Source organism: Phyllostomus hastatus, unplaced genomic scaffold, assembly GCF_019186645.2.
Source record: "Phyllostomus hastatus isolate PE091 unplaced genomic scaffold, TTU_PhHast_1.1 phas_scaffold_317, whole genome shotgun sequence".
In the NCBI taxonomy this organism is placed as follows: domain Eukaryota; kingdom Metazoa; phylum Chordata; class Mammalia; order Chiroptera; family Phyllostomidae; genus Phyllostomus; species Phyllostomus hastatus.
This window is the reverse complement of record NW_025334023.1, coordinates 16,652,413-16,677,667: the sequence shown is the minus strand read 5'-3', so window position 1 is coordinate 16,677,667 and position 25,255 is coordinate 16,652,413. Positions and strand designations below refer to the sequence as shown.

Genomic DNA, 25,255 nt, shown 5'->3' with positions numbered 1-25,255 from the left:
CCATTCCTCTCATCACTTACTAAGCAATCACATTGTAGCAAGATACCAGAAAACTGCAGGAATCTGCAGATACTCTCAAGCATCTAGAGAATAAACAACAAACAGTGTAATAATAGTCTCAAAACTAAGAGGGCAGTATCTGCGCGAAACACCCACAGCTGATAAGGAGCGGGGAACGTCTGGGGAGAGAAGACGACTCCCCATCGGATTCCTCCGCTTTCGGCCTCCAAAGCTCTCCAGGTAAACCCAGACCTCCACCTCCGACCCCGACGCCAGGTGCGAGTGTTTGACCCAGGGCGGCCCGCTGATTGCCCCGCCTCCTGACCCTTTCCCCGCCTCTTCCCAGCTTTTCTGCGCCTGCGCGACCGGATAATTCGCGAAGGTTCCTGTAGCAAAAGCGGCCGTTTCCGGAAGCCGGCTGTCGCTCAGCGAGCAGAACGGTGGTAACGGGGGAGAGTCGTAAACGCAGTCTTGCGGTCCGGTTGTTTGGGCCTGACTTGTATTGGTGGGGGGAAATGGCCCTCCTGTGCTACAACCGGGGCTGCGGTCAGCGCTTCGATCCTGAGACCAATTCCGATGGTAAGAGAAACGCGCTGCCAGCCTGCCCTCCGCTCTCCACCGCCTGCTGAAGGGACGCCCGCGGGCCCGACTGGGGGCCGGGGTCCCCCCGCGAGCCACCTGTGCGCCGCCCCCCCCCCCCCAGGGCCCTTCCGGCCACCCTGGCAGCTGTCTCCGGTGTGCGCGGGGCCTCCGGCCGGGCGCCCCGGCAACCGCCTCTGACGCCTCTCTCTGCCGCCGCCCGAGCCCGCTGACCGGCTTCTCGGTGGCCCCACGTGTCCCCCCGCCGTCCGCGGTCTCTCATTCGCCTGGAATTCAGAACATCTTTCTCCCCACCCGTCTATTTGGGGACTCAAAAAGTCACCCAGGTGCTAGTGGTCTCGCTTGGCGAGTGATTTGCCGTGAGTGTGTGAGAGTGTATGTGTCAGTGAGTGAGTGAGAGAGACAAGCAGAGGGACGTACCGAGGCAGCAGGGTTGGGCAGTAGGCAGGTTACTCTAACATTTAGGGGCAGCCTCGTTGTATTTGTATGGGAATTGATTTGTCCGATAGCCTGCTGTGGCAGTGTTTGGTAGACCCACCGTTACAAAGTTACTGTTTTAAGAAGTGTAGTTGGCCAGGGAAATTATTCTGTATCTTCATGCTGTTAAGTTTTATTAGACCCAGGAGGGGAGTGGTGGCACCGCTGCATTTGTGTCGGGTATTTTTGCTATGGCCTTCCTATTTCTTATTATTTTATACTCACCTGAGGACATGTTTTCATTGCTGAAGGAGAGAGATGTCAAGATCGATTGGTTGCTTCCCTCAAACCCGCAACCTGGGTGTGTGCCCTGACCGGGAATGGAACCCGCAGCCTTTCCTTGTGATGCTCCAACCAGCTGAGCCTCACGGGCCAGGGCGTACGGCCTTCCTATTTTAATTAGATGCCATCGTATGGATAAAGGGGTTGAATTGTCTCTACCACACCAAAATGTAGAGTTACAGACGTAAAATGAAAGTTAGTGATTAGACTACATGAAAAATAGGAAATGACCAATGAACATCAATTTTTATTAGTGACTCGGACAAAAAAGTAAGTTATTCTTTGAATATTGCAGGACGACGTGACAGCACTTTCTCAAATTCAGTTATTGTTTAGTGTGTATCTTCTGTGTGCCAGATATTAGACATTGTTACATTATCTCATTCACAGTAACCCTGCAAAGTATGTATTATTCAAAGAAGCTGAGTTCAGCATGGTAGCAACATGGTTACACATTGTGAAGATTAAATTCGTTGCCTTTTAAAATCTTTCTGACCCCTGAGATGTCTGAAATACTTATCTTGGTGCCCAGGTGAATTAGTGACATCACTTAAAATAAAACCATTGCCTCTGTAAAAAAGTAAACTGTCTTAGTCTCTCCACGTATTCTTCCTTTGTATCAATGAAACGGGAAAGGCTGATGCTTTGTTGTACCAGAGAGTATGTTTATAGGGTGTTATATATCGGCCTAAATTAAGAGGAGATACAGCCATGTTTTTGGAAGTCAGCCCTGTATGTGTCATTGGTACAGTCCTAGGAAAGAGATGGGGGATGGGTCACTGGAAAGCCCCAGGAGTAGATAGTCTCAAGGATTGTGTGACGGACAGTATCGGATTCGCCTGGGAGCACCAATAAGGTTGCTGCTCAAACTATATTTACTTTAGAAAAATGGAGCTTGTTTTAGGGACTAAGAATGAATACTGTACTAAGTTGGTTGATAGAATGGAAAGCTAAGAAAATGAAGATAGGGAGAAGACAAGAGCCAAGGGCAGACTGGACTGAGGTGAAAGTTCTATGCAATGGGAGAAGTTTTATATGTGTTGACTAATAAGCCTCCCTTCTAAGCTGATAGCACATTTTAGTTTGAAACACAGCTAAATGAGTGTTTAAAGAACACCTGATTGGTAGCTTGCTTATATTAAGCAATATTCTGCAAATTGCATCAATTCACAAACAGTACTTTATTTAATCCACAAAGCGGTGTGTGAGGAAATTGAAACAGCTACCAAGAGGCAGAACCAGATTTGAGCAAGGGTCAGATTTAGTGTTAAAAGCCCATGGTTCTTAACCACTACCATGTTATAGCTTCTTCTCCATCAAATACTTCTTTGAGAAAAGCTGGTAAACCTGATACAGAAAAGCTATACAGGACATTGTCCATCTGTCTGTTAATTGCTTTTGAAAGCAGTGATTTTCCAGTTTTGTTCATACTAGTTGCCTGGCTAAAACCTGACTCACTGCTACCGCCATTCTGCCAAAACTGACCGTTATTATGATGACACCTCTTACTGTGCTTTACATTATGCATTTTATGCCCTTGGCCTTTGTAAATTTGTTTAAAAATACTCTTTCTTTTCTCTACTCTGATTCCCCTCTCAATTTCATATCCCTCTGTATATTCACTTCTATTTTGAACCTCCTTCGTTAACCCTTAATTCCATTACTACCCTTAATTAGTAACTTCTTTCTAATCCATGGGTTTACTTACTGTGCCATGAAAATACTTGAAACTTTCTTGTTTGATGTGCTAGCACATTGTCTGGGTAACACCTGCTTACTAAGTTAGGAAACCATAATGGCTGTTAATGCATGGATAGGAGATTCCCTTAAGTACTAGCAAGTAATCATTTTACGGTAGCACCGGGAATTTGAGGTTGTAACAGTTGAAATCTAAGCAGACATGAAGGTTGAACAAAGCAGCCTTATAAGAAAATTACACAGGTGTGGAGCTGACCTGTTTTTTTCTAAGCTTATGGTTCCCTCAGCCAGGGAATAAGTGTGTCTATTAATCTAATTTTTTAAAACTTAATACTCTATGTTGCAAAGTGTAATGAGCCCATTTTCATGAAAGAGTAAGGTAAAAATTAGTGGTGTAACGAGTAAGGGTATAAGGAAATACAGAATAACAATGAAAAAAGACTGTAGAACAACTTCTTTTTAATGAGGTTTGTATCTGGGAATTAACACAAAAGTTAAACTGACAGATATTATATCAGCTTTCAAAACTTTGAACCTTTTCTCATAAAATACCTTTTTCAGGAATCTCTTTAATGTTATGGACCAATACACATAAGGACACTTTTAGTTTGATAGTATTTTTATAAAAACAGAATTGAAAGATGACAGTCAAAATTTTGGAGAATAAAGTTTTGGTACTTAATACATTTTACTACAACTAACAGGAATACAGAATATAACTTGTTACACTTGAACTATTCTGTATTTTTTCTATCTATAGCTATGATACTCTTGAACAGAACTTTGTTACTATTTTAATACAGTGTTATATTAAGCATTGTTTACCATGCATCATACTTGAGCATTAATGAATTTTTAAGGAAAAGTATTACCTGAATTTGGAAAGAAGGTTAAATATTATTGCCTGAAGGAAATAATGTTATTTTTTATTATAAACTGGTGTTTTTTTTTCTTGTTTTTGACCAGATGCTTGCACCTACCACCCAGGTGTTCCAGTCTTTCATGATGCATTAAAGGTAGGAACTTGATATATTTCCGTCTCTTTATATTTGTAATGTGAATTCTGAAGTGTAATACCAAATCTTTGTTTTCTCATCTTTTGTGACTCTCTGCTTTCTTAATGACCATTTTCAGGTGATTTGAGCAAGCGCTCCACTAAATGCAGGTACAGGTCTTTTCCACTTATAAAATTGTATTCTATCAGAACTCCTCATTTTCTATACCTCTAATTTCTTCACTTTACTAATTTTGAGGAGAAATGAAAGCAGTTGTTTTGAATCCTAATCTCAATCTGTCAGGCAGCTGCTGTCTAGTAAGAGCAGCTCTGAATTTTAGGGAAGATTGATATAAACACTAAATAGTGCCAATCTCAGGACATAACATGTATGTTTATTTTATTTTTTAAGTATATTTTGATTATGCTATTACATGTGTCTTCTCTGTTTTATTCCCCTCTGCCCAGCAAACCCGTCCTCCTACCAACATCCTTCCCTCGTCCTCCCTTTTTAGTTCATGTCCTTGTGTCATACATGTAAGTTCTTGGGCTTCTCCATTTCCTATAATGTTCTTAACCTCCCTCTATCTATTTTGTACCTACCATTTATGTTGCTTATTCCCTGTACATTTTCCCCAATTTTCCCCCTCCCTCCTGATAACCCACCATGTGATATTCATTTCTGAGATTCTGTTCCTGTTCTAGTTGTTTGCTTAGTTCATATTTTTTTTAAGGTCGGTTGTTGATAGTTGTGAGTTTGTTGTCATTTTACTGTTCATATTTTTTATCGTCTTTTTCTTAGATAAATCCTTTTAACATTTCACATAATAAGGGCTTGGTGATGATGAACTCCTTTAATTTGACCTTATCTGGCAAGCACTTTATCTGCCCTTCCATTCTAAATAAAAGCTTTGCTGGATAGAGCAATCTGGGATGTAGGTCCTTGCCTTTCATGACTTGGAATATTTCCAGCCCCTTCTTGAATGCAAGGACTCTTGAGATATCAGCTGACAGTCTTATGGGAACTCATTTGTATGGAACTGTCCCTTTTCTCTTGCTGCTTTTAAGATTCTCTTCTTACCTTTAAAATTGGCTAATGTAATTATGATGTGCCTTGGTGTGTATTTCCCTGGGTTCAACTTCTTTGGGACTCTCTAAGCTTCCTGGACTTCCTGGAAGTCTATTTCCTTTGCCAGATTGGTGAAGTTCTCCTTCATTATTTGTTCAAATAAGTTTTCATTTTCTTGATCTTGCTCTTCTTCTTCTTCTGGCACCCCTATGATTAAAGTTGTCCCAGAAGTTCCTAAGCCTCTCCTCATTTTTTTGAATTTTTGTTTCTTCTTTTCTGGTTGAATGTTTATTTCTTCCTTCTGCTCCAGATCGTTGACTTGGGTTCTAGTTTCCTTCCCCTTACTGTTGGTTCCTTGTATATTTTTCTTTATTTTGCTTTGCATAGCCTTCACTTTTTCCTCTATTTTGTGTCTGTATTCTATCATTTCTGTGAACATCCTGATTAACATTGTTTTGAACTGTGCATCTGATAGGTTGGTTATTTCTTCATCACTTAGTTCTATTTTTGGAATTTTGGTCTTTCATTTGTGCCATATTTCTTTGTCTCAGTGCACCTGTTATGGGGTGAAACAGAAGGTATTCACCAGGGCAGGGCAACCCATATCACTGTGTTCTGATCCTATATGTGGGGGAGGGGTCAGAGACGGAACAGTGCCACTTGCTTGGCTCTTGTCTGGCTTTCAGTCACTTCCCCCGCTACCCACAAACAAATTGGGCCCTTCTGGTGCTGATTTCTGGTAGAAGGGTTGGTGTACGTTCTAGGACCCTAGATGTCTCTCTAACAAACTCTCCTGTGGGGCTGGGAGTTTCTCCTGCTGCTGCGATGCCCACAGATTTTTATAGCCAGAGGTTTCGAGGCTTTATTTTCCCATGCTGGAACCCTGGGTTGCGTGGTCCATCTCACTCCCTAGTTGTTCCTCCCGGTTTATCCGCACTCAAATGTGGGACCACCAGACACGGCCTCCCTCAGCGGGGTCCTCCAGCCACCTTGCTATATGTCTTCTCCACCATGGCTGCCTGTCTCTGCCCTCCCTCCAATCTCAATGAATGTTTCTTCTTTAATTCCTTGGTTGTCAGACTTTCATATAGTTTGGTTTTCTGGCAGTTCTGGTTATTTTTTATTTTTAAATTTGTTGTCCTCCTTTTGGTTGTGTGAGGAGGCAAAGTATATCTACCTATGCCTCCATCTTGGCCAGAAGTCCCCATGTACATGTAAGTTTAGCGCGAAAGCAAGCAGGAAAGAGTTGCCACCTGTTTCCCACGTGTACTTTGATGTTCTGGAGAGGTAGTGAAATAACAGAATGTTGTTTGACCAGGTTTTTCATGGTGGGGTTATTGACCTTTTACAATTTATGGTAATATGGTACATTTCCCATTGTAGATTTTAAAATGTTGCAGCATGGCTGCCCTGGTTTTAGCTGTTGCTACTTGTACATGGGAACATTAACAGTTTAATTACATGCTTAAATATCTTGTTGGTGCCTTTTGAATTTTTGACTATACCTTTCAGAAAGTAGTTGGGCATTTTCTGGCATTTATCTGTTAGGTAGCCAACCCAAAACAAAGGTGTATAAGCAAACATCGAGTTAATGCTATTCTGGTTAGTTCTTTTTTTTTTTTTTTAGGCAAACTTTTTTTTTTAAACATTAATTTTTTTAAGATTTTATTTATTTATTTTTAGAGAGGGAAGGGAGGGGGAGAGAGAGAGAGACATCAATGTGCGGTTGCTGTGCGTCATGGCATGTACCCTGACTGGGAATTGAACCTGCGACACTTTGGTTTGCACACAGCCTGCGCTCAATCCACTGAGCTACACCAGCCAGGCTGGTTAATTCTAAGTGAGGGAAATGGACCAAACATTCAATAGGGCAAGTTGAGACTTGACTTCTCATATCTTTTTAGCCTTTTTGAAAACCTGTGTGGATAGAAACTGTGATTCTGTGGGAATATATTTTTTTTCTAGGGGTGGGGTGATTTTTATCTTTCCTGGACTGCCATTCTGTTTATTTTTCCTATTTTATGTGTTTTTTTTTCCTTTTCCTATGATGTTTTTTCTTGTCTTAACCATAGTCATACTGTGCTTCTCAGTCTTTGACTTTCTGTTTTCTCTCTTTTTGTTAATTCATCCCTATCCTTAAATGTTACTTTTATGGCTTCTACAGCATATTTCCATTTATTTGTGTCATTGGCAATCACACACCAGTTTCTAAAGTGGATTCTTATTCCAGAAATAGCCTGCCTTTCATCTTTGCTGCTGCTAGTAATTACATCACTTAACTTTCCAGTTGTTCAGTCCATCACTCTTTTTTTTACTACATAACTGTTAATTATTCTCATTAATTAATCTTAATGATTTTACTTTAAAGTATCTATTTCTTTCTTCTCCAATCCTGCTGTTTATTGTTGTCTCAATAAACATTTCTTGAAAACCTAGACTTTCCAAGACTATTGGATTTCACAGCTCACTGGATTTTAAACAAAATATGTAAATCAATATAGTGTTTACTGTTGCCAGTTTTCTATTTGGCCAATAAGAAGTTAAACATTGTGTTAACAAAATAAAAAAAAAATAATATTCAAATTAGAAGAGGCATATTTAGAGAAAAGGACAGTCCTCCTTAAGAAATAATAGTGACCTTATACACATATTTAAATTTACCCATCCCAAATGCCAACTTGTGTCTCAATTTAGAGTAAAGAATTAAGTTTCAAAATAAAGGGAATTTTGAATTATATTTTAAATTTTCTTCAAAAAAACCTTTTAAGTATATATTGTGAAAAATAACTCACTACCAAAATCTTTAAGCAGTATATTGAGAAAACAGTGAGACACAGATGGTTGTATGCAAAGCCGGCCCTTACTCTATATTTCAGACTTCCGAAGTCTTGAGAGTGCTGCCTTTTTATTTCCTTATTTCCTGTACTCCAGTGGAATTAAACTTAAAGGCATTTTTTGATAAGTCAGTTGATATTTTGTTCAGCAATTACACAGTGCATAACAATTTTTATTTTTTTATGCTTCTGACTGAAAAGATTATTTAACCTTCAAAGATCTAGCAATGGTAAGGCTGCTATATTAATCTGTGTTCTAAAAATAGAACTTTTTTTGAGGAACAGCTAGAATATTTAGAAACTAAGTTATTATAATTATTATCTCTGACTTTTAAAAATTAAGTGCTTTTTTAAAAAATCCTCACCTAAGGATATGTTTCATTGATTTTAGAAAGAGACACAGGCACAGATTGGTTGCCCCCTGTGTGTGCTCTGACTGGGGATTGAGCTTGCACCCTCGGTGTGTGCCCTGACTATAATCAAACCCATGACCTTTTGTTTCACAGGGATGGCACTCTAACCAACTGAGCCACTGGCCAGGGCAATTAAGTACTATTTTTAAAAACAGATGGGGTTTTTGTTTCCCTGTTTTAAAAGGTGTTTCTTTTCATAATAGATCATAACACACATCACTTCTAACACTGTTAGTTTTTTTTAAAACTAAGAACTAAAAACATTTCATTTGGTAAGATGAATCATTTTACACCATTTCAAAACTGTAGAATACATATATATATATATGCAAGTCACTTCTGGATTCAAGAAGATAAGTGCAAGTAGAGCATTTCACTGGGTTGTGGTTTTCATGCAAATACAATTTTCAGTATTTTTCCTCTTATGTTTTATAGGGTTGGTCTTGCTGTAAGAGAAGAACAACTGATTTCTCTGATTTTTTAAGCATTGTGGTAAGTATTAATTTTTTTTCTATATTATCTCCTAAAAGTACATATTCTGGGAAGCTCCAAATTTGAGGAGTCTGATTTTAGACTAGTCCCTCTTAATTTGCAGATCATACTTTTCTTTTAAAATGGAGCTCGCTTTCCTCCTACAGTCTTTAAAATAGGAATTTATCTATTTTAGAGATTAAAATTTCAAGTTGCCAGTTTTGGTTTGTTCTTGATGTTAACAGTTCTAAAAGAACATCTAGAAGATGGAAGGTGGTAGGCAGAAAGTTAATGCATTTTCAGTTAGGAACAATACATTTTTACCAAATCTAAAATACCATTGAAATGTACAATTATTTTGTATACTTTTAAGAAAGAAAACTAAAGCTGGTAATCGAGTGATGTATCATTGATCCTATGATTTCAGAGATGTTAAAATGTATGTATGACTCAATAGAATATGGAAAAGATACTTACTGAATGTTTGCCACCTGCCAGATGTGCCAAGTAGTCTATCTTATTTAATTCTCTTAGTATCTTAAGTGCCATATCTCCGCTTACTGAAAACTGAGGTTTAAAAAGATTAACTAACTTGCTTAAGGTCATATAACTAGTTCATGCAGATCTGTGGATTAGATTGAGGCCCTATTTTGGGAATAATTTGTAGAATTCTCTTTGTATGTTTTCTAGAATTTGTTTCCTATAAACAAGAAGTTTGTGCTGTACATTTAATAGAAAGTTAAGTAGATATTTTTGAAGTTTTATTCAGAAGCTTTTTTTTAAAGCATTATTCAGACGTAATATTTCATTTAAAAATATAACAAATATGCCCTGACTGGCGTGGCTCAGTGGACTGAGTGCCAGCCTGTGAACCAAAAGGTTGCCTGCCAGTTTGATCCCCAGTCAGGGCACATGCCTGGGTTGCAGACCAGGTCCCCAGTTGGGGGTCTGCAAGGGGCAACCTATCAATGTATCTGTCACATATTGATGTTTTTTTTTCCCTCTCTTTCTCCCTTCCTTCTTTAAAAATAAATAAATAAAATCTTTAAAAATACAGCAAGTTTGGAGACTTTTTACTAGTTTTTAAAATAAGTCCTTGAGATAAAAGTGAAGAAAATACAATAGGATTTATTAATAAAGAATTAAAAGTAGCATTTCTGTCATGGTATGTGAAATAGATGAGAGGGTAACTCTTAATACTTTTCACTAACAGGGCTGTACAAAAGGAAAACATAATAGTGAAAAGCCACCTGAGCCAGTCAAACCTGAAGTCAAGACTACTGAGAAGAAGGAACTATCTGAATTGAAACCCAAATTTCAGGAGCACATCATACAAGCCCCTAAACCAGTAGAAGCAATAAAGAGGCCAAGGTACACTTTTTACACTTGGCATATTTTTGTCACATTTGAATAATAGCATTTGTTCCTGGTATTTTATGATGTTGCATAATTCTGTTTGTAACAATTATTCAGGTCACCAACTTTGTTACCATTTGGTTTTCCTTTAAATATATCTTTTATTTTTATTCCCCCTTACCTTGAGGCCATATATACAATAAATTCATTGCAGACTTGCTCGCTGTGCCATCATAATTGTCAAAGGGTTGGGGAACCACACATCAGTCCTGTGCTTTGGCTTTTGCCTTTCACTCTGGCATAGTGAAATTCTGTAATGGAATTGTCCTTGTCAGGGAATCAGTTTGGGTTGAAAAAACTTAGAGGTCTTCGTTTCTGTTCTTGTACTGTTTCTTCAGTATTTTCTAGGGCATTCTTGATGGAATGTTTAGTTCTTTTTCAAATCCAGTAAAAAAAGAATTTCCTTTTATTTCAAAATGGTCCATTATATTGTTACTAAATCAGTATATAATTTTCCCTTGTATTGAGCTAAATTCTCTTTTTTACTTATCCATATTTTGCCACTTAGAACAAGCCTAGAGATTCAGCTTTTACTTTCTGATACTGAAGACTATTAGTCTCATTATTACTGACAAGCTTTTAATGTATTTAATTTAGATAGCATATCTATTAAAATACTTTTAAAATATGTTTTGTTCAATTTACAATAGGATTATACAGATTCTTCATACAGTTTGATCATCTAGACTTTTTTAATTTGACATTCCCACACATGCATATTGGGTACCACTGTTATATCAGGTCTCCATGTTGCATGTGAGTGTGGAATTGTTTTAGAACCAAAATACAGGAACCAGAAAACAGTGTTTTTGCCACAAATATGGCTCCTATTGATATTTTATTCATACTGTGGACTTACGGTTTTCTAAATTTTTTTCTTTATTGATCTTACTTAATTTACAGCATATTGAATAATTCCAGACCAAGATAAGAATCCTGAGAGATTTTTTGATGTTTATTTAAACAAACTACTTAGAATGATTTTGTTCCATGTTCAAATCATTAATAATCATGAGAGACTTTTTATCAAATGCCTTGCTGGTTGATTTGCCAGTCAAAAAATAATTAATCAGAAAAAGACAAGAATTCTGACATGACTCCTTCCTGAGTATTACAGTGTAATTGTAATACTATAATTGGTGATATAAGGTACTGTTTTCTTTAAGCAATGGAATGCTACTAATTTTATTTAAGAGCAAGTAAGAGAAATTAAATATTTTATCCTGAATTCATTCGGTGGTATTATAGAGATTATGAGGATATAGGTTTTTTATGTCCTTTGTTAATGGCCTCCTGTATCATTTGTCTCCTTAATGATGAAGAATAAATAACCTAGGATTTCTATTTTAAAATATATTTTATTGATTATGCTATTACAGTTGTCCTATTTTACCCCTTTATTCCCCTCTCCCATGCACACTCTCTCCCACCCACATTTCTCCCTTTAGTTCATGTCCATGGGTCATACATGTAAGTTCTTGGGCTTCTACATTTCTTATACTATTCTTAACCTCCCCCTGTCTATTTTCTACCTACCATTTATGCTACTTATCCTCTGAACCTTTTGCCCCTCTCTCCCCCTCCCCTGCTGATAACCCTCCATGTGATCTCCATTTCTGTGATTCTGTTCTTGTTCCAGTTGTTTGCTTAGTTTGTTTTTTTTGTTTTTGCTTGAGGTGTGGTTGTTAATAACTATGAGTTTGTTGTCATTTTACTATTCATATTTTTTATCATCTTTTTCTTAGATAAATCCCTTTAACATTTCACATAATAAGGGCTTGGTGATGATGAACTCCTTAACTTGACCTTATCTGGCAAACACTTGATCTGCCTTTCCATTCTAAATGAAAGTTTTGCTGGGTAGAGTAATCTTGGATGTCGGTCCTTGCCTTTTATGACTTGGAATACTTCTTTCCAGCCCCTTCTTGAATGCAAGGTCTCTTTTTGAGGAATAAGCTGACAGTCTTATGGGAACTCCTTTGTATGTAACTGTCTCCTTTTCTCTTGCTCCTTTTAAGATTCTCTCCTTATCTTTTATCTTGGCTAATGTAATTATGATGTGCCTTGGTGTGTACTTCCTTGGGTCCAACTTCTTTGGGGCTCTCTGAGCTTCCTGGACTCCTGGAAGTCCATTTCCCTTACCAAATTGGGGGAGTTTTACTTCATTATTTATTCAAATTTTCCATTTCTTGCTCAGCACCCCTATGATTTGGATGTTGGAACGTATAAAGATGTCTTGGAGGTTCCTAAGCCTCTCCTCAGTTTTTTTGAATTCTTGTTTCTTCATTCTTTTCTGGTTGAATGTTTGTTTCTTCCTTCTGCTCGAAACCATTGATTTGAGTCCCATTTTCTTTCCTGTCACTATTGGTTCCCTGTACATTTTCCTTTATTTCACTTAGCATAGCCTTTATTTTTTCATCTAATTTGTGACCATATTCAACCAGTTCTGTGAGCATCCTGATTACCAGTGTTTTGAACTGTGCATCTGAAAGGTTGGCTATCTCTTTGTTGCTTAGTTGTATTTTTTCTGTAGTTTCAATCTGTTCTTTTGTTTGGGCCATTTTTTTTGTTTGTTTGTTTTGACGCACCTGTTACGTAGTGAGAGGTGGAGCCTTAGGTGTTTACACCTAATGGCGGGGTGTGCACACCTAGGGCAGGGCAACCCACGTAGGTGTGTTGTGACACTGTACATGGGGGAGGGGTCAGGGAGGGAACAATGGTCCTTCCTCCGCTCTCTGCTGGTTTTAATCTCTTCCCCTGCTACCCACAAGTAAAGTGGGCCCTTTTGGTGCTGATTCACAGGTGGGTGAGTTTGTGTACATTCTAGGACCCTGTGGGTCTCTCCAATGATCACTCTGTGTGAGGCTGGGAGTTTCTCCCGCTAATGCCTCAACCCCCACAGGTGTTTTCAATCAGAGGTTTGAGGCTTTATTTCCCCTCACTGGAGCTCTGGGTTGTATGGTCTGTCTCGCTCCCCAGTTATTCCGTCTGGTTTATTTGCACATGAATGTGGGACCACCTGCTCCACCAGCCACTGCCTCACTGGGTCCTCCAGCTGCCACCTTGCTGTGAGTCCTCTCTACCCGGCTACCTGTCTCTGCCCCTCCTACTGGTTTAGATGAAGGTTTCTTCTTTAACTCCTTGTTTGTCAGACTTCCATACAGTTTGATTTTCTGTCAGCTCTGGTTGCTTTTTGTTTTTAAATTATTATTGTCCTTTTGGTTGTGCAAGCAGGCACAGTGTGTCTACCTAGGCCTCCATCTTGGCTGGAAATCCTCCAGGATTTCTTTTTATTTTATTAATATTCTTATTGAATGGCCTTAAACAGATCATACAGTACATACTGGTAGCATCGTTAGGGGATGCTGTTACTGTTTTTCTTAAGTCTACTGAAATTGCCTTGTGATACAGCGGTATCTGAATTTATTAGAGATGCATATACTGTCCACACAAAGTGAATCATCTCCACCAGGAATATGGATTCACTTAGTACATATGTATTGCTTGTTTATTATATGCTCAGCATTTTGTTTAGGCATGGATTATAAAAGTACATCATGGTCCCTTCGTTGGAGATAACTCATCTTGACAAACTTGGATTGCTAGTCTTTATTTCCTTCCCATTAGCCTCACTGATTAATTTAATATGTTGGTGGTAGCATGATTATTTGAGACTTAATATTTTAATATCAGAACCTTTTCTGTTAAAACTTTAGATATGTTAATATTTCTAATAGGAAAAACATCTCGAAACCATTCGATTTCTTTCCATAAATAGACACTTAAGTATATTTATTTTTAGTACAAAGAAATATTTTGGTATATCAATGATGGTAATAAAGTTTCAAAATTCTCCAGCCCAGATGAACCAATGACAAATTTGGAATTAAAAGTATCTGCTTCCCTTAAACAAGCACTTGATAAACTTAAACTATCATCGGGGAATGAAAAAAATAAAGGTAAGATTTTTGTTTTCTAGGTTGTAATTTTTTTTCTGTACAATTAATCATTTATCTAACAGAGATAAGCACTGTATATGTGACTGAATATAATAATGAAAAAGTAGCATATTGGAGGAAAGAACTTATTTCTGTTCTTTAAATGCCAGTAATACCAGAATGGATATGTGATTTAACAGTGAGTTAAATTTCTTTGATAATTGTAAATGTTTCATTGTACATGAGATAAAATATATTCAATATTCTCTGACTTATTCCCGATACCATGGGAAAAAACTACCCTTTCTTAATTTCTCTTTCACAAGATTAAGATATTGGATATAAAACTGTATTATAGAATGGAAATGTGTCATGTCATTTTAGAGATATTGGTAAAATCTAATCACAATAATTGGCTTAGTAACTTTTTAAATACATTACCTGAAAGGTCACAAAGAAAACTTACTTAAAATGATTTTAATTTTAAATTATTTAATTTTAAAATGTTAGTGCTTTTTATACTTAGATTACTTTGTAAATATTTGTTTTGTGGAAAAGGTTACTTTTTAAGAGTGGCACTACAATATAGTGTTATATTTTAATGTTTCTCATTTGATTTTTTGTTTCAGATGAAGAGAGTGATGAAATTAAAATTGGGACTTCATGTAAAAATGGAGGGTGTTCAAAGGTATATGTTGTAAAATCTGTGTTGAGTCATAGAAATGAAATTTTAATTTTGAAAAAAGTGAGTGCAATTTAGAGAATCAAGTCAACAAACATTGGTGTTGGGCACTATGCTATGAGCTAGGGCTTACAAACATGGGTAAGAGACTATCTCTGAGGAGCAATATATGTCACAGAAGCTTGAGCTTAAATAATTCTAATGTAGTCAGCATTTACTGAGAACTTAACTGTGTGTGAGACATTGTTTTAGGGGCTAGGAACATAGTATTAAATAATGCAGAAATCTCTATTCTTGTGAAGCTGATATAATTAGGGGGAAAAACAAGTAGGTAATTAAAATGAATTCAGGTGGTTATGAAGACAAGGAAATAGAGTGAAGCTTTAAATCAGAATGTTAGGGAAGTCTTTCATGATGACATTAAATCAAAAATCTGAAAAATGTAGTGGATGAGTTATGGAACCCTTGGAGTAGACTTGGCAGAAGTATGTGTAGAGGCTTTAGAGCTTGTCTCTTCAAAGAATTACGCAAAAGGTCAGTGGGGCTTGGTCAAAAGTGTGTAAGTAGTGCAAAAAGAGAGGTGGGCAAGATTATGGAGGTCCTTACAGGCAACAATGAGGTATTTGGGCTTTATTCTCAGTATAATGGGAAGCTATTATCTGTTTTAAGGGAGGGTTTTGAAATTTGTCTTTGGCTACTAAGTAGCAAATATAATGAGGCAGGAGTAAAATTTGAAAAAAGGAAAACCAGTTAGGATGCTATTGTGGAAGACCAGGCAGTGAGATTGGAGGGTATGTTTTTGAAGTTGTTAACTGTGGTATGTAATCAAACATCTCAATGAGGCTTTTTGCTACCTACTCTATGTAAAATTGCATATCCTCCAAGATATCCACTCACCCACTCTCTTTTTTCTCCATAGCACTTAGCATCTTATAACACACTACTAATTTTGCATATTTACTTTAATAATTATCCATCCCATCTTCCCTCCCTTACCTCATATAAGGTTTATAAGGAAATGATTTTATTTGTTTTATTCTTTGCTGTATTTCAAATGCTTAGAACAGTACCTGGCACATGGCAAATATGTGTAGAATGAATGATATTTTGAAGTATTAGCAGGACTTGCTAATGAACTGGAGGTGAAGGAAAGGGGTTGTGACTCCAGCATCTAGGTGACTGGTGACAGTAATCAAGAAAGAAGACAGGGTTGGGGGGAATAGGTTTGTAGCTTACCCTCAGGTTAAGTTTGAGATCACCTTACTCATAGGGATGGAAATACAAATGTATTCACAAAGGTAGAAGTAGATAAAAGAGAATGATTAATTCTTGGGGTAAGTGCAAGTTGATAGGTTAATGGAGGAAGATCCACAGAGAGAAGGTATCTCAGATGAATTTTGAAACACACATGACAATGCTGTAAATGGAAAAAAAAGGGAAAGGATATCCCAAGCAGAGGTAGGTGATAAAAATGGCATACAGAAAACAATAAATAGTGAATAATGGTACAGAATTTGCTAGTGTGAGGTTGAGATTAAAAGAGGAGAATAGGGGCCAGATCCTGAAAGGCTGTTATAATGCTCAAACTTTAGCCTGTCATGACCAGTGTGGCTCAGCTGGTTGAGCATCTTCCCAGAAAGCAAAAGGACACCAATTCGGTCGCTGGTTTGATACCCAGCAGGGCACATACCTAGGGTGCGGGTTTGGTCTGCATACAAGAAGCAACCAACCCAGCCAACAGATTGACGTTTCTTTCTCTCTCTTTCTCCCTCCCTTCCCCTTTCTCTAAAAATAAGTAAAATCTTTTTTTAAAAAATTAGACTTTAGTTTATGGAGGCCATTAAAGACAACTTTTAATCTTTTTCACTGAACTATAATGCTTAAAAACATACAAATATAAGTTATAGCTCAAGGGATTTACTCAAAGCTGTGCCCTCCTTATGCCTCCTCTCATTATTCCCTCTCCCAAAGGTAACCACGTTTTTTCTATCAGCAGAGATTAGTTTTGCCTAGTTTTGAGCTTAATGTAAATAGATTTATAGGACAGTTACCTTTGCTGAAGAAAATGTTGTTAGAGTTATCTTTGTTACACATAGCTGTAGCTTGTTCATTTTCATTGCTTTAAAATATGCAGTTGTTTGAATGTACAGTCAATTTACCCTTTCTACTGCCCTTTAACTTTTTTGGATTAATACTACCTGAACATTTTTGGGTGTGACTCTTGGGCATGGCAGATGAATATATTTCTATTGGAGATATGACTAGAACTGGAATTGCTGGATTATAGAGTATGTGTATGTTCAGTTTTAACAGATACTTCCACATAGTTTTCCAAAGTGGTTGTATTTATACTTCTGCCACCAATTTATTGCTGATTTCATTTGTTCTACACCTGGGTAACACTTGGTATATCAGTCTTTTATATTTTAGTCATTCTGGTGGGTGTATAGTGTTCCCACTGTGGTTTTAATTTAACTTTCCAGGTGATGAAATGGAATACTTTTCTCTATTTTTATTGGCCACTTGGGTATTGTCTTTTGTAAAATGTCCAAAATCTTTTACCTACTCATTGTTTGCTTTTTCTTACTGATTTTGGAATTCTTTATATACACACACACATACACACACACTTTTTTTTTGGCTGAAGTTCTTCATTAGAGACATTATACATTTTCACTGTTTTAATGGCTTTTGATAAACAGAAGCTCTTTAGTAATATCCAGTCTGTCCATCTTTCCATTGTTTTCTGCGTCCTATTTAAGAAATCCATCTTTTCCATTGTTTTCTGCGTCCTATTTAAAAAATCTGCTTCAAGATCATGAATCAGAGATCAGAATCTGTTAGTATAGTTTCATTGCCTGAAATCAGCTGGTGATCATGAGGAAGGTTAGCAAATTAAACTGACAGATAATTTTTAAGTTAAATTGACAGTTTTGTGATATACAAGATATAGGTGGAGGGAGAGGAGGAGTTAAAGAGCACATACAGGGAGATTGAGTAGATGTGGTGCCACCAAATAAGGTGGGAAGACAAGTAGGAAGTTTGGGGGGCAACAGTGATAAATTCAGAATCTGACATACTGAGTTTCATGTACTTACGGTATATTTTAGGAGATACACACACACGATACTTTGGATTTACAAAAAAAGTAAATATACAGAATTTTTATTTTCTGTACTGTAGGTGGTTGCAATAAACACCAAAAAAAGAAAAAATATAGTACTGGCTGCATCTATGTTTTATTAATATAACTTTTTGTGAATTCATCTGTAGAGCCTTGACCTACAGCAGCAATGGGGCCCGGATCTTCCAGACAAATCCTGGATATATATATAGGTCGGCAGCTCATTTTACCCTTCGTAGGGATAAGAACTCATCACTCTAGAACTTCCAGAATTGCTTATTAGACTTTCCATATTAATTCATAATGCCCACACAGAGTTTATTATGCACATAAATCATACTGTAACTATATTTCTGTTGAGATTACTAATCCCTTGGTTTTAATATTCTGTAAATTTAAATACCTAAATATGCTTAGATGTGACCTCATACCCAAAAATCTGAAAGCATCTTAATACATCCTATTGCCTACTTTTCTATTTGCCTTTTTCATAGGGAACTGAAACTTAAGCATATTCAAAAGGGAACCATTTTTTATTTCTTATTGGAATGGCCTGGGGTGAATTTATGACTGTTCTAGGTAATATTATTTCTTGAGCATTTTCATAGTTCATAGAGATCAGCAATACTACCAATATGTGTGAAATGTGACATTGACATTGGAAGGTAATGTTTTTTCTTAATTTTGCTTTTAGACATACCAGGGTCTGCAGAGCCTAGAAGAAGTCTGTATATATCATTCTGGAGTACCTATTTTCCATGAAGGGTAACTTTTTTTTTTTTAAGATTTTATTTATTTATTTTTAGAGAGGGGAGGGAGAAAGAGAGAAACATCAGTGTGTGGTTGCTGGGGGCCGTGGCCTGCAACCCAGGCATGTGCCCTGACTGGGAATCAAACCTGTGACACTTTGGTTCACAGCCCGCACTCAATCCAGTGAGCTACGCCAGCCAGGGGGCCATGAAGGGTAACTTATACATGACTACTTCATACTGTCTGGTAGAGGTTAGAAAAGTTGATGTGCTTTTAAATATTATTTGCCATGTAATACAATTAGATATTTTATTTAGATTGTTGTGTGGTAGTCTTCACAATAATCTAAAAATGTGGGTTTTGCCTTCTTTTTACACATGAGAAACTGAAACAGTATTAGTTAAGTGGCTGTTGTGATTCAGACCTCATGTTTCTCTTTACTTTGTTATATTTCAGTGTAATACTCTATTTGGGCTGAGTAGGTTTTTTTTTTTTTGCTTGGAGGACTGTCTGTGCATTGCAGGACATTTACAATTTTTAACATTGGGGCAGGAAGGACAGCAGTATTGTGTGCCATCCAAGAAAACCCATACTTTTCTATAGCCCTCAGTTGAGAGCCTCTCTTCTGTATTACCCTGTAGTTTATAGAAACTAAGTACTGTGTTAAAATCTTCCATTCTGTTTCCAGTAATCTTCAGGATTCAAACCCAAAGTTCTGTAATTTTTGTCTACTAGTGTTAAAATTTTTCTCAAGTATATAATCGTGGGTTTCACCTACTTTGGGATTGACCTTCACAGCTGTGCAGACATTATTTTTTAGTTTGTTTGCATATTCTCACATTTTGGGTTAGTAAAATGTGAGGATGGAAAATTTTGGTCATACCACTTTTTTGGTAGCTTCATGAGGACCTGAGAATGTGAGCTTTTGGTGAAAAGCTGATTTGGAATGTTGTGGTGGTTTTAAGCATCTTTATTCAGGAGCTCCAAAATTGCTATAATAAATGGCATCCTGGTTTTTAAATTATTAGTCTTTTGATAATTTTAGCTGTTAGGCAACTTAGACATGTGTAAGATATTAAAAGTGCAGTTACTGATTTTTTTTAAAGTCACATTTGTCACTATGATACTTCTGGACTTGATTGGTTGTGAGATTTTATTTCTGAAACTTTTCTGTATAATTTAAAGGATGAAATACTGGAGCTGTTGTAGAAGAAAAACTTCTGATTTTAATACATTCTTAGCCCAAGAGGGCTGTACAACAGGAAAACACATGTGGACTGCAAAGGATGCTGTAAGTAACCTTTTCAAAATTATACTTTCATGTGTTTTTATCTGAGTTGTTTGAAAAATTTAAGATTATGCTGTCCTTAGATTAAAAAAAAGAGTCTCTCCCTCACAGTATACTGAGTTTTGATGGGCCTAAAAACTAAAATTAATCTCAGTCAAGCTCCCAGAACAAGCCCTTTGATCAAAATAGTCATTGTGTATACTGATACAAGTATATGGGTTTTTATGAAATACTTAGACCTGGAGAAATTAGAGCATGTTTTTCTGTAATTCCGTGGGTTTTTCCCACTTTTTGTGGAACAGAAATCAGTTTTGTGCTTATTTGAATTATTGAACGTTTAGATCTCCGATTCTCTCTTGGCCTCTTAGCAGTTCATTCAACTATTTACAGATGCACAAACACTTCATCTGGTGGCCAGAGAGGAAGATGGCAGACTTGTTGGAATTGTTTTGAATGCGTCTGCTTGCTACAGGGAATTTTATCAACAGAAAAAGAAAGCATCAGTTCCTTCTTCCCTGGACAGCTTTTTAAAAAGACTTGGGGTTATGCAAATATTTCCCCAAATCCCATTAAGTTGTAAGAAGGCAAGCAATTTATCGCTAAATAAGTGTTTGGTAGCTATTACTGATGTATTTTATAATATATTAAATTTGATTCATGTGCTCCCTTGGCACACAAATTAAACCCAAGGCAATGAACCTTTTCAGTATATGTCTCTGAACTTACAAGGTAATTGTAAATTTTCAAGTTGCTGCAGGGATTCATTTCTTCTGCATTTGAGTATTCTATAGTTTTTGCTTTTTAATACCATATTGTTGGAGATTGTAAACACAGTGTGGGGCAAAAGTAATTTTACAGTTGTGAGTAAATGAAACAGGATTTATTCTTGTGTTGTTATTTATTATTGTATTGTTTTCCATACTAACAACTGTAAACCTACCTTTGCCTCAAGCTGTATATCACTCAGAATAAGTCATCTACCACAAAACTAGGAATATTTAATTAGCAAAAAAAAGTGACATCTCCCGGTATTGTCTCCCAGGTCCAAGAGTTTAAAAGGTTTAGTTTGAAAAAATAAATTTGATTTCTATTATATGGAAAAGTTTTCAGAATATAACCTTCAGTGAAATGTTTTTATTTTTTTAATGCATGCATTTGTCAAGTATTGTGTCTAAGCCAGTAGCCTAAGGGCAAAATAAAATGTAAGTGATAAAAGTAATTTAAATTCAGATAGTATAATGGTACCAAAATGTAAATACTAATTTTTACAACAACAGTGCCTCACGGTTTCCTGCATTATATGACTAATTTATGCTTATATATAAAACAAATCAGTTTGTCTTTTGTAAAAGTAGTTGCTGATATGGCAATATACTATCGGTAGACAGTAATTATTTCCATAATAGTAATCAAGAGACTACTTCCACAAATTATTTTTCTGTATGTTGTTATGAGAAAATAATTATTCAATGACAAATAGTTGTAAGCAGTCAATTATTTTTTCCCCAAATTCCAGTTTGTGGAATATAAGTCAAATACTATAGGAGTTCTTAAATTACCTTTTTAAATGTATGTTAATTCTATGGCCCTAAAAGAAAAAAATCAAATAGAAGGAATAAGTGTGTTCTCATGTTCTTAAATCATAAAACTATAATTTTATTATGACATATTGTTTAAATTTTGGAAGTTTGCCCTTATAAAAATTAAGGGCTTTGTTGCACGTGGTAATTTTTTCTCATTTAGATGGGTCAAATTCTCCTTCGCAAGAGGTTATGTGGCACTTTGTAAATCCCTAAAGTTTGTCTTATGTTACAGGGGAAAAAACTTGTTCCATGTAGACATGACTGGCATCAAACTGGAGGTGAAGTCACCATCTCAGTGTATGCTAAAAATTCACGTCCAGAGCTCAGTCAGGTAGTCGCGAACAGTACATTGGTAAGTACACTAAGTATCCCTGAGTAAAAACTGTCTTCTTACATTTTTTGTTTATGTTGATGTAATATTGTTCTTGAGCTGATTTTAAGGTGAGATCTTATAGTCTTTCCCATTTGAAAAAAATAGTTTGAAATTACTTTCACAGAAACTATCTTAAATGGAAATTTCTACATAAAGAGTTATTTGTGAAGCATTCTGGAGGTACTGTGGTAGTTTAGAAGGTTTATCAAATAATATGGTACTTAGTTTTTCTCAATGTAACACTCTAAGTTATTTTTTTCCGTATTACTGTTTTTCTTCAAAAAATAATATTGGCACTTTGTTAAAATAGCTTAAATGATTTGTTATCAGTATATTCTTATTTTTATAATCATTTTATATCATAAACCTTCAATTTGGACTTGATCACTCAACTTTCTATATATATCTTTTTTAGTTAAATGTGCACATTGTATTTGAAGGAGAAAAGGAATTTCATCAAAATGTGAAGTTGTGGGGTGTAAGTATTATGAATCCTGCAGAATTTTTTCTTATAATTTAAAATACCATTCATATAATAAAAGGTAGTACTTTAGTAATTGGTGTAAGTATATAATCTGGTTATTCTAACCAAAAAGTTGGAATCTAGGTATAGAAATTGCATTAGAGCCCTGGCTGGTGTGGTTCAGTGGATTGAGCACCAGCCTACAAAGCTAAAGGTCACCAGCTGGATTCCCAGTCAGGGCGTATGCCTGGGTTGCTGGCCAAGTCCCCAGTTGGGGTCATGTGAGAGGCAACCAGCTGATATATCTCCCATACATTGTTTTTTCTCTCCTCCCTCCCTCCACTTTTTTCTAAAAGTAAATAAATAAAATATTTTTAAAAAATAGCAGTAGAGTCTTAGATTTTTGATTAACATAGATAAGACCAGTATTCTCCCCTAAGACTAATTAAACCACCCCTGTGGTTTACTTTAATTCTCTTTGATGTTGCAGGTGATTGATGTAAAGCGAAGTTATGTAAGTATGACTGCAACAAAGATTGAGATCACCATGAGAAAAGCTGAACCTATGCAATGGGCAAGCCTTGAACTGCCTGCAGCAAAAAACCAGGAAAAACAAAAAGAAGATAAAACAGAATGAATTGAGAGGGAATAACCAGTTATTGCCTCTTTCAAACTTCTTAATATGTGGTGAAATAATGGCTTGCTGCTGTAATCTTTAGTTTAATCTTTGGTTTTGCTGTTGTAGAATCTGGCATTTCAGGGTCAACAGTCTAGGTTCTTAAAAGCCAAAGTCAGTTTATCTTGTGCTTCCCATTTTTCTTTTGAGTTACCTAAGATTGATTATTCATTTCTCCTACCTAATAGAACTGTAGTTGTGTCCCATACTTGAAGAAGCTAGAAAACAGCTCATGAATAGAGTAGTTCTTAGTAAATATTATGTTAAGCAGCAAAATGTAAAGTAATATTTGTTCACATCTCTTTCTATTATTTCATAATTAGTAAAGCAAAATGAAATGTCAAATTTTTAATTAGTTTTTTTCATGCATTTTTGTTCCTATAATACTTGAAAATCTTGAAGGAAAAGATAAAGCTCTGCAATGTTTTTTCCACTTGGGACGGTTACTTTCTGTAAGAGGATTAATTCTAAAGTAGTCTAATAAGTAGTTAAACAGAAATATATGCATTGATTAACAAATCAGAATTTGCAACTAATTGAAAAAAAATTTTATCAATACCTGTATTACTTGCCAAGCAGTACCATTTAATAGTGTAGGAAACATTATAAATAAAAGTGTAGAGGTATCAATTTGGTTAAAATTCACCATTTTGTAAGACTAAGCAATAATGTTAAATATCTCTTCCCTGATTATTTACAACGTCTTGGTATGGTGTTATGGCTAAATTGTATCTGAAATACAGCTTACACCCTGTTAAAAATTTTAATTAAATATAAAGAGAAACTAAATCTATATCTGGTTTCCCTTGGTAAACTATATCTGTAAAATTATAGATTAAAAGGCTTATAGAAATACATTAGTTCCAGAAAGCTAAATATTTAAGCTTTGCTTTATGACAACTATCTATTACATGTTAAATAAAATAGCTCAATTGTTTTAGAGTTTTTTTAGGCTTTCGTGAACAGTTTGACAATTCTAGGTGATACAATGTTGATTATATATTGTACTGTATTAAACAGGTATCACAGAATTAGATTGTTTATGCTGATTGAAACCATTAAATGATAGGTTACTTTTTGAGGTAGTGCAGAGCTCATGAAGACAATGAAAAATGTTATGAAGGCAAAAAATGGCAGAATTTAATAAATTTGGGCATGAATTATGCTTACATAGATTAAAATGATTATTTCCTAAGCCCCTTGAGTGTTTTTCTTTTCTTGGGATTAATGGAATTCTTATAATGGAAAATTTGCCGAAGTACAATTTTGTTAAAGAATTAGTATATCTTACTAAACTACCCTTAGTAAATAACTGTTATATGTAGTTATGTATTTATTAAATGGTTTATTAGCTCTGTTACAAATGAAGATGTAAAAAATCTGGCAACCAGGCTTTCATGACACAAAATACCATGGCAAGAAATTTTTGGCAGTAAAAATGGGAACCAAATAAAGTGTATAAGTTTATAGTGAATTATATTTAAAGTTTTTAAATGTATCTTTTGTAATTTAGGAGCCTGGGTTCATTAGTACACATGCAATCTTTATTGGTTAGGGAGAGGTTGCTACTTATTTTGATTTGAGGTAATGATTAATATACCCTTTTTTAATGTTTCCTCCTTTGAGGCTCTTTCCCCCCCGCCCCCCGAACAGTACCTTAATATGTTATGTACAATTAAACTGTTATTTGAAGCAAGTGGATTATACACCTAAGAGTTAGTTACAAAGCTCTGACTTTTTTTACTGTTTTTGGACACAACTTAATGTATTTAGTTTTGTTATGTTGGTGACCTTTCTCTGTTTCTTATTCCCACAAACCTCTGAATCTGTTGCTCAAATAAAAATCTAAATAACTCTTTTAATTCATACATAGACACTTATAATTAGGTAAAATATATTTTACTTTTATCAGTCTGTCAAAAATTAAAAAATGGTTAACCTTATTAAGTTGTTTCTCTAGAAAGGTACTTGTTCTCAGCATTCAGAGTAACTACTATAGCAAAACAGTCAAAGATAGGTTTTTATTATATATACTTAGTAACTAATCTGACAGCTAAGCTAACCATGGGAAACATTAGTTTTCTTGTGTAGCACATTTGCTAGTATAAAGTAAGGTCCTAAGAA

At 36.0% G+C, this 25,255-nt stretch overlaps 1 protein-coding gene across 1 annotated transcript; it reads left to right on the top strand.

Moving 5' to 3' along the window:
• The first annotated feature begins 381 nt into the window (after positions 1 to 381).
• On the top strand, positions 382 to 24,326 carry CHORDC1 (cysteine and histidine rich domain containing 1). Its single transcript, XM_045818180.1, has 11 exons — positions 382 to 579; positions 4,024 to 4,073; positions 8,803 to 8,859; positions 10,052 to 10,209; positions 14,113 to 14,213; positions 14,822 to 14,880; positions 18,693 to 18,763; positions 19,934 to 20,039; positions 21,852 to 21,971; positions 22,408 to 22,470; positions 22,946 to 24,326. Exons 1-11 carry the CDS (start codon positions 516 to 518, stop codon positions 23,090 to 23,092), a joined length of 996 nt encoding a protein of 331 aa, XP_045674136.1. The 5' UTR covers positions 382 to 515; the 3' UTR covers positions 23,093 to 24,326.
• Positions 24,327 to 25,255: the final 929 nt, after the last annotated feature.